General features: G+C 39.1%; 1 protein-coding gene across 4 annotated transcripts in view; it reads right to left on the reverse strand.

Moving 5' to 3' along the window:
* TNRC6B (trinucleotide repeat containing adaptor 6B) overlaps positions 1 to 13,355 on the reverse strand; it is a 175,447-nt gene that overhangs the window by 134,796 nt on the left and 27,296 nt on the right. For all 4 annotated transcript variants that reach the window (XM_058568303.1, XM_058568306.1, XM_058568305.1 and 1 more), the window contains exon 3: positions 3,919 to 3,986. In XM_058568303.1, coding sequence (XP_058424286.1) covers positions 3,919 to 3,986 — 68 coding nt within the window. The remainder of the gene's footprint in view (positions 1 to 3,918; positions 3,987 to 13,355) is intronic.

Below are 13,355 nucleotides of genomic sequence, written 5' to 3' on the forward strand. Positions count from 1 at the left end.
GGATGTGGAGAAACAGGAACCCTCATACACAGCTGGTGGGAATGCAAACTGGTTGCAGCCTCTATGGAAAACGGTATGGAGATTCCTCAAAGAACTAAAAATAGAGATGCCCTATGACCCAGCCATCCCACCACTGGGAATCTATCCAACGAACTTGAAATCAACAATCCAAAGAGGTTTATGCACCCCTATGTTCATTGCAACATTATTCGCCATAGCCAAGAAGTGGAAGCAACCTAAGTGTCCCTCAACTGACGACTGGATTAAGAAAATGTGGTATATATATACAATGGAATACTACTCAGCCATAAAAAAAGACAAAATCGTCCCATTTGCAACAACATGGATGGGCCTGGAGGGTATTATGTTAAGTGAAGTAAGCCAGAAGGAGAAAGACAAAAACTGTATGATCTCACTCACATGTGGAATATAAACCAACACATGGATAGAGAAAACTCTATTGTGGTTACCAGGGGCAACGGGGGTGGGGGGTGGGCACAAGGGGTGAAGGGAGTCATATATATGGTGATGGACAAACAAAAATGTACAACCCAAAATTTCACAATGTTAAAGACTAATAAAACATCAATAAAAAAAATCAAAAAAAAAATTTGAAAGGTTTATTAGTATGAAAGATACCCCGATGTTAAAAAACAAGGACTGGGAGAAAATACTTAAAACATCTCAAGAGACAAAGGTTAATTTCAACACTTTATAAAGGGTTCTTACAAAGCTATCAAAATAAACAATCCAATGAAAAATGGGAATAATATGTAAATAGGTGGTACATGAAATAAAAATCAACAGCCAATAAAGTAACAAAAGATATTCCATCTCAGTAAGCAGAACAGTGTAAATTAAAACAATAAAATATTAAAGTGGCAAAAAATTAAAGATAAAAAATGTTATTGTCATCAAAGGTGTGGAGAAATGGGTACTCTTATCCACTGTTGATGGAAAAGAACACTGGTATAGCTTTTTTGGAAGGTAATTTGATAGCAGCTACCTCCATGTAAAAAACACATACCCACGAACCAAACAGCTCCATCCCTAGAAATCTATTCTAGAAACATATACCTGTGGATAATCAAGATATAAGAATAAGGATATTCAATAAAATATTATTTGTAATAATCAAAGAAGTGAAGGCCACCAAAATATCTACTAGAGAAGAATAATTACAGTACATCCATTCAACAGAATTTTTTTTGTGTGTATGTGAGGAAGACCGTCTCTGAGCTAACATCTATTGGCAATCCTCCTCCTTTTTTTCCCTTTTTCTCCCCAAAGCCCCAGTAGATAGTTGTATGTCATAGTTGCACATCCTTCTAGTTGCTGTATGTGGGACGCCACCTCAGCATGGCGGGACAAGCAGTGTGTCGGTGCGCGCCCGGGGATCCAAACCCGGGCCGCCAGTAGCAGAGCGCGCGCACATAACCGCTAAGCCACGGGGCCGGCCCCTCAACGGAATGTTTTGCAGATGTTTAAAAGAATCAATTAGACTGCAAACGATGTCAAGTTAAAAAAGCAAATATCAGAAAAATTATGTTAGGAAAAAATCTATTTAGTTGTTTTAAAATAAACAGAAATGTTTAGGAAGATTAGGTGGGGAAGGAGAGTAAAGAAGAGTCTCACTTTTTTATTTCTAAATCCACATTTACTGCTTAAATGTTTTATGACAATCATGTATTACTTTTATCATTAAAAAAAAAATAAAAGAATAAATGGGAATTTCACAAATCATTCAGCAATGTATCACTTCTAGAATCTAAAATGTAGTATTCAGTTCCCAGATCCTACTATCCAAGATTCAATCATCCTTTGCCAACTGTAGTTCTGAGACACACAAAAAAATTTTTTTTTAACCTTTTTATTCTGTTGCCTCAAACCAAAGAACACAGCACCTTTGCTCCCCTCTCCCACAGAAGAAGTAAGCAGGTCTCCAGGAGGAACGCCTAGTAAGAAGATTCATTTCTGCTTTATCATTTCAGTATATGATAGCAGACCAAGCCCGGGAAAAAAAACAAAAACAAAAACAAAGCAGGAGTCATCTGTGAAAAGGCAGTATAAGACTTGTGAAAACAAACCAAGGAAGAATGGTAAGGATACAACACAGGAAGTTTCAAGTCCACTGGGGCTGTCTGAAGCTCTCTAAAAGAGGTACAGTTCATATAACATAAAACTTGTGGGAGAGTCTGCCCCAGCAGTGTTTCCTTAATACTTAATGATTCAGGATAGGGGTTACTAGAGCAGAGTTTTTAAAGATAAAGACTGGTTTGTTTGGGAAATGGATACCCTCCAGAGAACAGAACTTTCATCTGTGTCTTAAAAATAGGCTTAATGCCATTTTCATTGTTTCCCCCAACTCTCTCTTATCCATGAGACTTTGATCTTGACAACTGTAGTTTTGCTAACCACAGTACTTTTCAGGAACATAGCTCCCAAGATTGGCAAAGGATTCAGGTTCAAGAGATATTATAAAACACTTTGAAGTCAGTAAGATCCTGGTTCAAATCTTAACTTCCATTTAAGTGGATTACCACGGGCAAGTTACCTACCCCTGATCTCTGAATAAAATGGAGAAACTGTAATGAGTGGAAACAACACATACAGCATCTAAGCAAAGTACTCTTGCACAGAAAACCCTATTCAGATGGGAGGGATGACATGATTTTTATATTATAAGACCTCTGACCAGAGTGAGGGGGTGGGGGAGGAGGCATGGGGGCAGGGAGAAGCACCCGAAGTGTTCCCATAATTTCATTGGGACTAGATGTTGGGCATTCTAATTTGCTAAAGATGAATTGATTCCATCAGCCCATGCAGAATATAAGTGCATTTGACAGAATAGAGAAAAGTTAGGATTTATATTGTAAGCTATTTTTAAAACTGCCTGGTTAGCAAATTAAACCAGCTGTGAAAATATCCTGGTTTCCATTCATAACAAATACAAGACAAACATTCTCCTTTAATGAACCTGGCCTCGTGGCAGCATAGCATATTCTGCATAATTCATTCCTAAGGGTTTCGGAGACATAATTTTCAAAAGACAGACCCAAACTAAACTATTTTCTAGGGAAAAAAAAAAAGACGAGAGAAAGGAGTTTCCCTCTACAGATTTTTGGTAAATTCCATGAATCACTGGCCTATTCAACTTAGGAGACTACTGTCTGAATAAAAAAATAGTAGTTCTGTCAGTACTTTAAGCCAGTCCTAACTGTTTTTCCTTTAAAAGGGCATATGAAACACCAGTCTGCTCTGCAACACAATTTTTCAAGTTCTGTGACAGAGGGAGGAAAAAACCTACTCACTGCCACCAAAAAGCTACCCAGAGGACTCCCAATTTCAGATTTAAGACTTAACACTCTTTAAGAAGTCAGTGGAGAGATCCTGAATTATTTAGAATGTTGGCTAAGTTCTATTATTTATAATTCCTGTTCCTTTAGGGAAACAATTTGTTATTTAAACAAAGATCAGAAGTATAAATAACTAAATGGAATAGAATTTCAGGAAGTACTATTCAAATAAATTCACACGTGGAATGCAGGGAAACAGTCTCTTAATTTAGTCCACTTCATAAAGACACTGCTAAGAAAAGGACATACTATTTTATACCTTCTTTGGAAATCAACCAGATTGAATTAGTTCAATTTAGAACATCCTGAGCCTTAAAGCCTTTGCTAAAGCATAACATAAATTTTGATTAGTCAAGTGTGAAAAACTACAAAGCCAACTTTCTTGTCCCTCCAGTTAGTCTGTCTATAAATAGAAACAATGCATTGCAGCCACCAGAGCAACTGGTGAGCTCCACAATGTGCCCAACATATACATCCCCTGCAAACATGCTCTCAGTATGTTTAACCAAAGTGCTTCTGCAGATGTGTAATAAGACCCCTTTTTAAATAAACTGTGACTCACTGTTTGCTTTCTTCACCAGGAGGTGGAGTCTTGCCATGCCCTTCCATTACAAAATCCTCCTGTTCCACCTGCAAAGGCAAGCACCACAGGTCAGCAGCAGTCAGTAACTAAGATGCAGCTCACTGCAAAGTGCCAGGGTCTGCCCTTGAGACCCACATGGCCATTTCACTACAGTGCCTAGTACAGAAGCCTGGGCCAACGGTTTTCACTCTCCAGGTTTAAGGCATCTCTCCTTGGGTGACTAGATTCGCAGAAGAAAAAAGAAAGTATGCTGATTTGCAACTCACATAACTGTGACAAAGGATTAGCATTGAGAATATAATAAAGAATTGCTATGAATCAATAAGAAAAAGACAACGTTCCAGAAAAATTTACAAAATAACTGAGTAGAAATTTCACTGAAGAGGATGCATAAATGGCCCTAAACATATGAAAAGATGTTCAATCTCATGTTAATCAGGAAAATGCAAATTAAAACCACAAAGAAATACCATTTCACAACCACCAGGTTGGCTAAAATTAAACAGTTGGGCAATACCAAGTGTTGACAAGGATGCAGAGCAATAGCAACTTTCATCCATTCCTGGTGGGAGGGAAAATTGGTACAACTACTTTTAAAAAGTTTGCTGTTATCTAGTACACTTGAATGTGTATTTACTGTACAGACTAGTGGTTGCACTTCTAGATATATACCCTAGAGAAACTTTTACACACACACAAAAATATTTTAATAGCACTATTTTAAAAGAAAAAAAAATATAGAAACAAACATCCATCAATAGGAAAATAGATAAATAGGCTATGGTGTTTTCAGACAACAGAATATTATACTGCATGAAAATGAACGAACTATAGCAACATCCTCGACCTGGATGAGTTACAAAAGCACAAAACTGGGTGAAAGAAGCAAGTCACAAAAGAATACATATACAGTATAATTCCATTAACATAAAGTTCAAATATATACATTGTAAAAACATATGTGTGTGTATACAGACATATATGTATATAGACATGGTTTATAAAACTATAAAGAAAAGGAAATGACTAAATTTAGGCTAATGAATGTCTTAGGGAGGGAGGGAGGGAGGGGATTCGATCAGGAAGCGCACATGGGGGGTTCTGAGGTCTGGTTATCTTCTATTTCTGGGCCTATGTAGTAGGTATATGAGTGTTTTATAATTATTCTTTTAACTGTATAATTATGTCTTTTAACTGTTTTCTCTTGCATATGTATGGCTTATTTCTCAGAACGAATTTTCAAAGGGGAAAAAAAGCATTTTACTATTCCAGATGGTTTATTGATCAATAAAGGAAGATAAGTGACAGAGGTGGAGAGCGACCTCCACAAACAGGGACTGTCCATTAGTCCTAAGAAAACTCCTCCAAAAGACATAATTTTCAAAAACCAAACTGATGTACTCAAGGAGATAGACAAGACTATTCCCAACTCAGAAAAATATAGTCCATTTCTTATAGGACCGAATAATCCAGAAGACAGACAACAGTAACACACACACACACCATAATGAAACGCAAATAAAAGGGAAGGCTTTCCAGCTCTGCCATCCTCCCCACAGCCTTCATTTTTCAGAAATACTAGAGAAGATGGGAGAGTATTAAGAGGCTAAGTTTCAAAAAGTACAGAAAAATTGAGAGGTTTACTTTATTTCCATTAAAAAGAGAAATTGGAGGAAGTGTAAGCAAGAATAATAAAAGACACACTGCATAGTGAAATTCAAACCAGGTTTTGACTTTTATTCTTCTCTTACAGACTTCCTGAGTCTGCAGCCTACAGAGCTTTGCCAAGGAGAGGGAGGATTCTCCCATCCTAAATTTACACCATGATCTAAAACCTCTAGAAGAAAAAACAGGGTTACAGTATTGCAGAGGGAAACTTATGAGGCTATCTTGATCTGGGTTGTGGTTACAAAAGCGTACACCATATGTGAAAAAAAAATCACTGAGCTGTGCATTTTATGCACTTAACTGTACAAATGTTATGACAATTAGGGAAAAAGGCAACAAATTGTTTAAATTTATTAAGTTCCTTGGAATCTCAAGCCTAAATCATTTTCTCAAAGAATGACTATTCTCCCACTTATATCAGTTACGAAATTTTCTTGATTCTTCATCTTTAAAAGTCTTCTCCAATTAAACAGCTCTAAATTGCAGACCTCAGCCTCTGCTTGCTATTAAGAAAAAAAAAAAGACTTATCTATAATCAATTTCTAATTAGCAGAATGAAAGCTATGCCACCAGTATTTCAAATACCAGCAGGGTCACCACTGGCGACAGGTTTCAGCAGAGCTTCTAGACTAAGACAGACTAGGAGGAACCTGGCCACCCACTTCCAAAAAAATTGGCCATGAAAACCCTATGAATAGCAGGAGGGCATTGTCTGATATAGTGCTGGAAGGTGAGAGAACGTGCAAAAAGACCGGGCAGGGTTCCACTCCACTGTACACAGGGTCACTAGGAGTCAGAATCAACTCGACTGGCACTAACAAAAAATTAGCACAATAATGATGAGAAGTAATAATCAAAAGCCCACAGCTTCAACAACCTCCCCTACACTGGCTTCCAAATCTTTCACTCCCCCATGTTTTGCATACTAGTTTTCTCCACTTGGATGGCCCAATAGGTCCAGAATGAAACATCATCTTTGTCTTCAAATTTCCTCTCTTTTTTACATCCCCTATCTCTGTGAATGGTACCATCATTCACTAAGATCCTCAAACAGGAAACCTATAATTGTATGAGATTCTCCACCTTCCTTCTTTAACCTCACATTCTATTAATCACCAAGTACCGTGGCTTCTACCTCTTAAATAGCTCTCATGTCCATCACCCCTTCATCGCCTTTAACTGCCATAGTTAAAGCCAGCTTCTCTAAATCTCACTACTACAAAAGCCTTCTCACTGGTCTTTGTGCTGCTGGGCCCCATCTCTCTTCAATCCATCCTCCAAACCACTTCCATCAAGTGGACTTTTTGTAAAATGCAAATCTGATCGCATCTCTCTCCTTGAAATTCTTCAGTAGCACTCTATCACCTATCCTGAGGGATAAAAGTTCAGTTCATTTGCCTAAGTGGTCTTTTTTATCTACCCCTGTCTCACTCATTCACTCTGAACCCCCGGTGGAGCACACACCAACTCCTCAACCCTCTGTGCCTTTACATATAATGTTCCCTCTTGCCTGGAAGCCCTGGTCTTCCATTGCACGTACACTTCAAATTCCTATTCATTCCTTGAAGTGCCAATTAAAACGCTTTTCCCCAGAAGACACTATCTCCTTCACCAAGGTTCATACCTTTTCTCCATCATCTCAGAAGGCAAAAAACAATGGCCCAGAAAGATCACTGCTCCTGACTGCCACTTCCGGTTGTTCTCAAGTCCACTTCCAGCCCCTTCACATCCTTACTTCTTTTTTCTACAAATTTCTTGAGCACTTTTGGACTTAATTTGATGGTCTCCACCACTCCTTTCCCTTGACCTAATTTTCAGGAGTTTCAATAATTTTATTCATAAAACTTATACCATATCCTCACCTTTCTCCTACTACCATTCATTCATTCAACAAACATTTACTGAGCACATATTACATGCTAGATGCTGTGCTGAGATAATGGTGAAGAAAGTCTTTGCCCTCAAAAAACTTACAGATTAGTGGGAAAGACAGACAAAAACTAGTCAATTACAATACAGTGTGAGAATGCAATTAAATAACAGGAAGGGCACTTAACTCAGTCTAAAGGAATCAGATACTCTAGACCTATCTCAGACAGCCGACCCATCTCCTTCCTACTTCAGCTGGGAAACGGGCAGGACCCGGGGCTGGGCCTCACCATCAGTCTGTACTGCTCCACACTGAGGTCCATGAATTCTAACTCCGACTCAGAGCACAAGTGCCTCTTCCACTCCCTCCCTCCATGGGAACCTGTAAGGAGTCCTCATTGTAACTCCTAGTTCTCCAGGTCTCCTCTTTACGCAGGGTCCATTCAGAGCCTCACCTGATAGGCGTTTCTGTGAATTTTCTCCTTAACGTCCTAGATTTGCTCACCACCAACTTGTTCTCGGTACATTCCTGTCTTGCCAATCCCCTACCTTCTTCTCTTCTGCTCCTGGAGAGCAGAGCATGGCTGGAGAAAGTTACAAAACTGGTTCCTTTACAAACACATGCCAGTTAACTTCCACTCAGCCCTGACATTTCAGCACCTCTGACTGGAAGGCCCTCTTCATCCTGTCTCTCTGGTGAACTTCTCCTCAACCTTCAAAGACTGGTTCAAAAGTTACTTTTTCTAGGAAGCAGTTTCTGATATCTGCTACACTTCCTCCTCCTCCTGTTCCAAGGTGCTCCTTCCCATTTACCCTGTAAGGTTCAGCCAACAGCTGTGATCCCTAGTTCCCCTCTGCTGGTGAGCCTTGGAGGGAAACAATGTAATTTTTGTCTGTAATTTTTGTCTGTGTATCCCAGAATCTAACACAGCCTTCTTACTGGTCATTCATTCACTCAACACACCTTCTGAATGCCTTCTATGTGCTAAGCACTGGATCGTATGACTAAACCAATGTCTGACCTAGTACACTACATTTCTCACTCATTTATCCTGTACCTTTGCTCTTCTCCTCAAAGACTCCAAGCCCATCCCTTAGGCATCCTTCCTAGTCCATCCTTTCTGAAGATGACAAGAGACCCTGTCTCACACAAAGCCCCGTGTTTTTTCTTCTCATGACTATATTATAAACCTGCATCTCCACTCATTTTTTTGCCCTCTCTACTGCTTTGCAAGGCTAACCTCACCACTTGTACTCTAAACTCATGACCTACAATACACTATACCACTTCCTCCAGGACCTTACTATCTCAGGAACCCTTCTTTCTCCCTTTCCAGTAAATCCATCCCTTCAACTGACAAAAATTTTATACTCTCTTCTATTCTGAAAAATTATTTTTGGCCTTGTGATACTCTCCAAACATCCTCCTGTTTTTACCCTTCCCCATCCAAATTCTTAAAAGAATAAACTATACCCCATTACTTCCATGTTCTCATCACTGATCTGATTTTAAAAAATCAAATCTTTATTGAAGTTAGAAGCCAAATTTTAGATTTTAGAAGTCAAATAATACCACCAGGCTTACAAACAAAAACAGCAATCTTTTCTGCTGCACCTCCCCACCCCCCACAACACATCTGTACCTCCCTTCTCCCATTCTCTCAATATAAGTCACCATTTTCGTTCAAATCAGTATTCAGTGCTAAGAGTGCTATTACTAAGTAAATAATACATACAGTTGAATCATATGCAATAGTATAATTAAATATCCTTTCTTGTAAAATTTTTTGTTTTCCCTGGAACTAACAATTGCTACTTCATCTTCTTATACTTTCTTTCAATTTTTTTGGCTTAGTATTTATTATGTATTTTTCACTAATTCATCCTCAAACTCTCCAACAGAGCTGTTAGTCTCCTCTTAATAAGTTCAAACACTTCAGGTAATCCATCAATTTCATTCCAGTCTTGGAGACATTCCTCGGGGGTTTTCTCCTGTTCCAGTCTAGACTGTTTGCTCTCTAGGCCGCTAAACAGCTTACACCTCGCCAGGGATGTCTCTTCCCCTTCATCTCTGGAATTCCCTGCTCTCTCTCCTACAGTGGAGCATCTGTTTCCCAGATCTTTTCTCTTCCTCTTTTATGGTTTACTCCCTGGTTTAGAAGGAGCATATATTCCAGTGATTTCCTAATAAAAGGTACACAGGAAGTGAATTTTTTGAGATCTTGAATAACTGAAAAGTCTTTATTTTATCCATACATATAATTGACATATAGAAATTATTTTTTTACCCACATACATAATTGAATATAGAAGTTCAAGTTAGTAAATCTTTTTCCCTCCAAAACTTTGAAGGCCATGCTCCATTGTCTTCCACCTCCCAGAGTTGCTATACAGACATTCGATAGTATTCTAAACCCTAATGTTTTGGATATGACCTTTCTTCTCTAGAAACTTTTAGGATCCTTTATTTCTCCTCAGTTTTCTAAAAATGCAAACCACTAAGTATGGTTCTTTTTTATTTATCGAGCTGGTACTGGGTAGGTACTTGCAACCTACAAACTCAGGTTCTTCAGGTGTAGGACATTTTCTCTACTTATTTATTTGATAATTTTATCCCCTCCAATTTCTTTTTTGTGTGTGTGAGGAAGATCAGCCCTGTGCTAACATCTGCCAATCCTCCTCTTTTTTTGCTGAGGAAGACTGGCCCTGGGCTAACATCCGTGCCCATCTTCCTCCACTTTATATGGGACACCGCCACAGCATGGCTTGCCAAGCAGTGCGTTGGTGTGCGCCCGGGATCCGAACCGGCGAACCCCGGGCCGCCGCAGCGGAGCGTTCGCACTTAACCGCTTGCGCCACCGGGCTGGCCCCTCCCCTCCAATTTCTTTTCTCTCCTTCAAGAATTCCTGTTAGTGCTGAATCTACGGGACTGATCCATTAATTTTCTTCATCTCTCCATTTTTATCATTTTTATTTTTCTTTCTGGAGATTCTCTTAAGTTTATGTTCCAATAAATTCCTGCTATTGTCGTTATTCACAATAGCCAAGACTTGGAAGCAACCTAAGTGCCCATCAAGGGACAAATGGATAAAGAAGATGTGGTATATATACACAATGGAATACTACTCAGCCGTAAGAAACGATGAAATCCAGCCATTTGTGACAACATGGATGGACATTGAGGGTATTATGCAAAGTGAAATACGTCAGAGGGAGAAGGTCAAATACCGTATTATTTTCTTCATTAAGTAGTAGATAATAACAACAATAAACAAACACATAGAGACAGAGATTGGATTGGTGGTTACCAGAGGGGAAGGGGGGAGGGAGGAGGGCGAAAGGGATAATTCGGCACATGTGTGGTGATGGGTTGTAATTAGTATTTGGGTGGTGAACATGATGTAATCTATGCAGAAATAGAAGTATAATGATGTACACCTGAAATTTATACAATGTTATAAACCAATGTTACTGCAATAAACAAAAAATTTTAAAAAAAATTCCTGCTATTGTAATTTAATTTTAAGAGCTCTTCCTTGTTCTCTGAACAGTTCCTTTTTACAGTTCTGTTCTTGTCCCATGATTATATCTTCTTTTATCTATGAAGATATTACAGAATATGTTTGTTTCTTTTAATTTTCTTCTGCTCCCTGTATTACCTCTATTTCCTCCAAGTTCCTCTTTTACCTTTGGTTTGGTCACTATCTTTCACTCACAGGTTTTTATCAAATGTCTGGTCATCTTTCGCTATCCACTGATATTTAAGAACTAAGCCCTGAAGAGCTTGGAAGTGTTTCTTGTATGAGGAGAAGGAAGGGGAGGTGCATGTCCTGTGGTTGGCTTCCTGGGTTGCAGGAGGGGACCAAGCCACTTCACTGGGAGAACTCTCACGTGCCTGCATCTGTATATTCTTTTCTTTCTCCCTTGGGCTGTTCAATTGCTCAGAGAGGTACCCTTCAATCCTCAGCCTGACGGGTATCAGCCTGGCTTCCAGTGTTCTGGGACTGAATTTGGAGAGCTGGCACTGTCTCGCATCAGCATATAGACGTCTCCGTTTTTAGTTAGGTACTTTACCTCCACCCTCAGCTTTGCCAGGGTGGGAGAGGGACAACATCTATCTCTGGATGTGAGGAGCTGGATTCCTGGGGCCTTGCTCCTTATAAATTCCTCAACTCATCCTGCTTGTTTTCAGCATCACTCCAAAAGCTTTCTAGCTTCCAAAATTTTGTTGGCATTTCTTGTCTGCATCATCTCCTCTTTCATTTGCTTTTTTTCTGGTGGATTTATGCTTGCTGACATCATTTTGCAAAAATAATTGTTGTGGAGTCTTAGAAGGGAGCAGAGATTAATAACTGAGTTTAATTTACCATGTTCAGGTCTACTTTTAAAACCCTTTCGCCTCTACCTTTTCCACTCTATCAAAACTGCTCTATTTAATGCTACCAATATATTTTGTTGGTTTTCTTCTTTAAAACAATTATTTTAAATGTCAACAGTTTTATGAGATATAACTAACATATATTAAACTGCATATATTTAGAGTATACAACTGGAAATCATTTGATATATGTATATATGCACCAAACCATCACCACAATCAAAAAAACATGCTTTCTGTAATTATAGATTAGTTTGCATTTTCTAGAGTTTATATACGTGGAATCACACAGCGTGTACTCTTTTTGTCATCTGGCTCCTTTTACTCAGCGTAATTATTTTGAAGTTCATCCACATGGTTTCATGTATCAAGAGTTCATTTCCCTTTTACAGCTGAGTAGTATTCCGTTGTACAGAATATGCCACAAATTTGTTTTCCATCTACCTGGTGATGGACATCCTGGTTGTTTCCAGATGTTGGCTACTGCAAATAAAGCTGCTGTGAACATTCATTTAGAAGAAGTTTGTGTATGGATGTATGCTTTCTTTTTTATTGGGTAAATACTTAGTAGTGTATATTAGCTCGTGAGGGCTGCCATAACAAAGTACCACAAACAGGGTGGCTTAAATAACAGAAATTTATTGTCTCACTGAGATTTGGAAGCTAGAAGTCAGAAAGTAAGATGTTGGCAGCATTTGTTCCTTCTGAGAGCTGTGAGGGAAGGATCTGTTGCAGTCCTCTCTCCTTGGCTTGTAGATGGCTGTCTTCATGTTCACATAGTACTCTCCCTGTATTTCTGGCTCTATGTCTAAATTTCCTCTTTTTATAAAAGACACCAATCATGCTAGATTATGGCCCACACTAATGACCTATTTTTATCTTGATTATCTCTTAAATAATTTTATTTATTTATTTATTTCCCCCAAAGCCCCAGTAGATAGTTGTATGTCATAGCTGCACATCCTTCTAGTTGCTGTATGTGGGACACGGCCTCAGCACGGCAGGAGCAGCAGTGCGTCGGTGCGCACCCAGGATCCAAACCCGGGCCGCCAGCAGTGGAGTGCGCACACTTAACCGCTAAGCCACAGGGCTGGCCCAATCTTGATTATCTCTGTAAAGACCCTATCTCCAAATAAGGTCATATTCTGAGATACTGGGGGTTACGACTTCAATATATGAATGGGGGGGAGGGTGCAGGGGGAGACACACACACAATTCAACCTCTAAAAGAGTGGTATAGTTGGATCATATGGTAGCTGTATGTTTAACTTTTTAAGAAACGGTCTATTTTCCAAAGTGGCTGTAATATTTTACCTTCCCACCAGCAGTGTATAAGAGTTCCAGTTCTTCCATATTTCACCAACATTTGGTATGGTAAGTCTTTTTAAATTTAGCCATTCTAACTGTGGTTTTAATTGCATTGATGTTGAACATCTGTTCATGAGCTTCTTTGCCATCCATTCTCTGGTAACGTGCTGTTCAAATCTTCTGACCATTTTTT

This window comes from Diceros bicornis, chromosome 25 (assembly GCF_020826845.1).
Source record: "Diceros bicornis minor isolate mBicDic1 chromosome 25, mDicBic1.mat.cur, whole genome shotgun sequence".
NCBI lineage: Eukaryota > Metazoa > Chordata > Mammalia > Perissodactyla > Rhinocerotidae > Diceros > Diceros bicornis.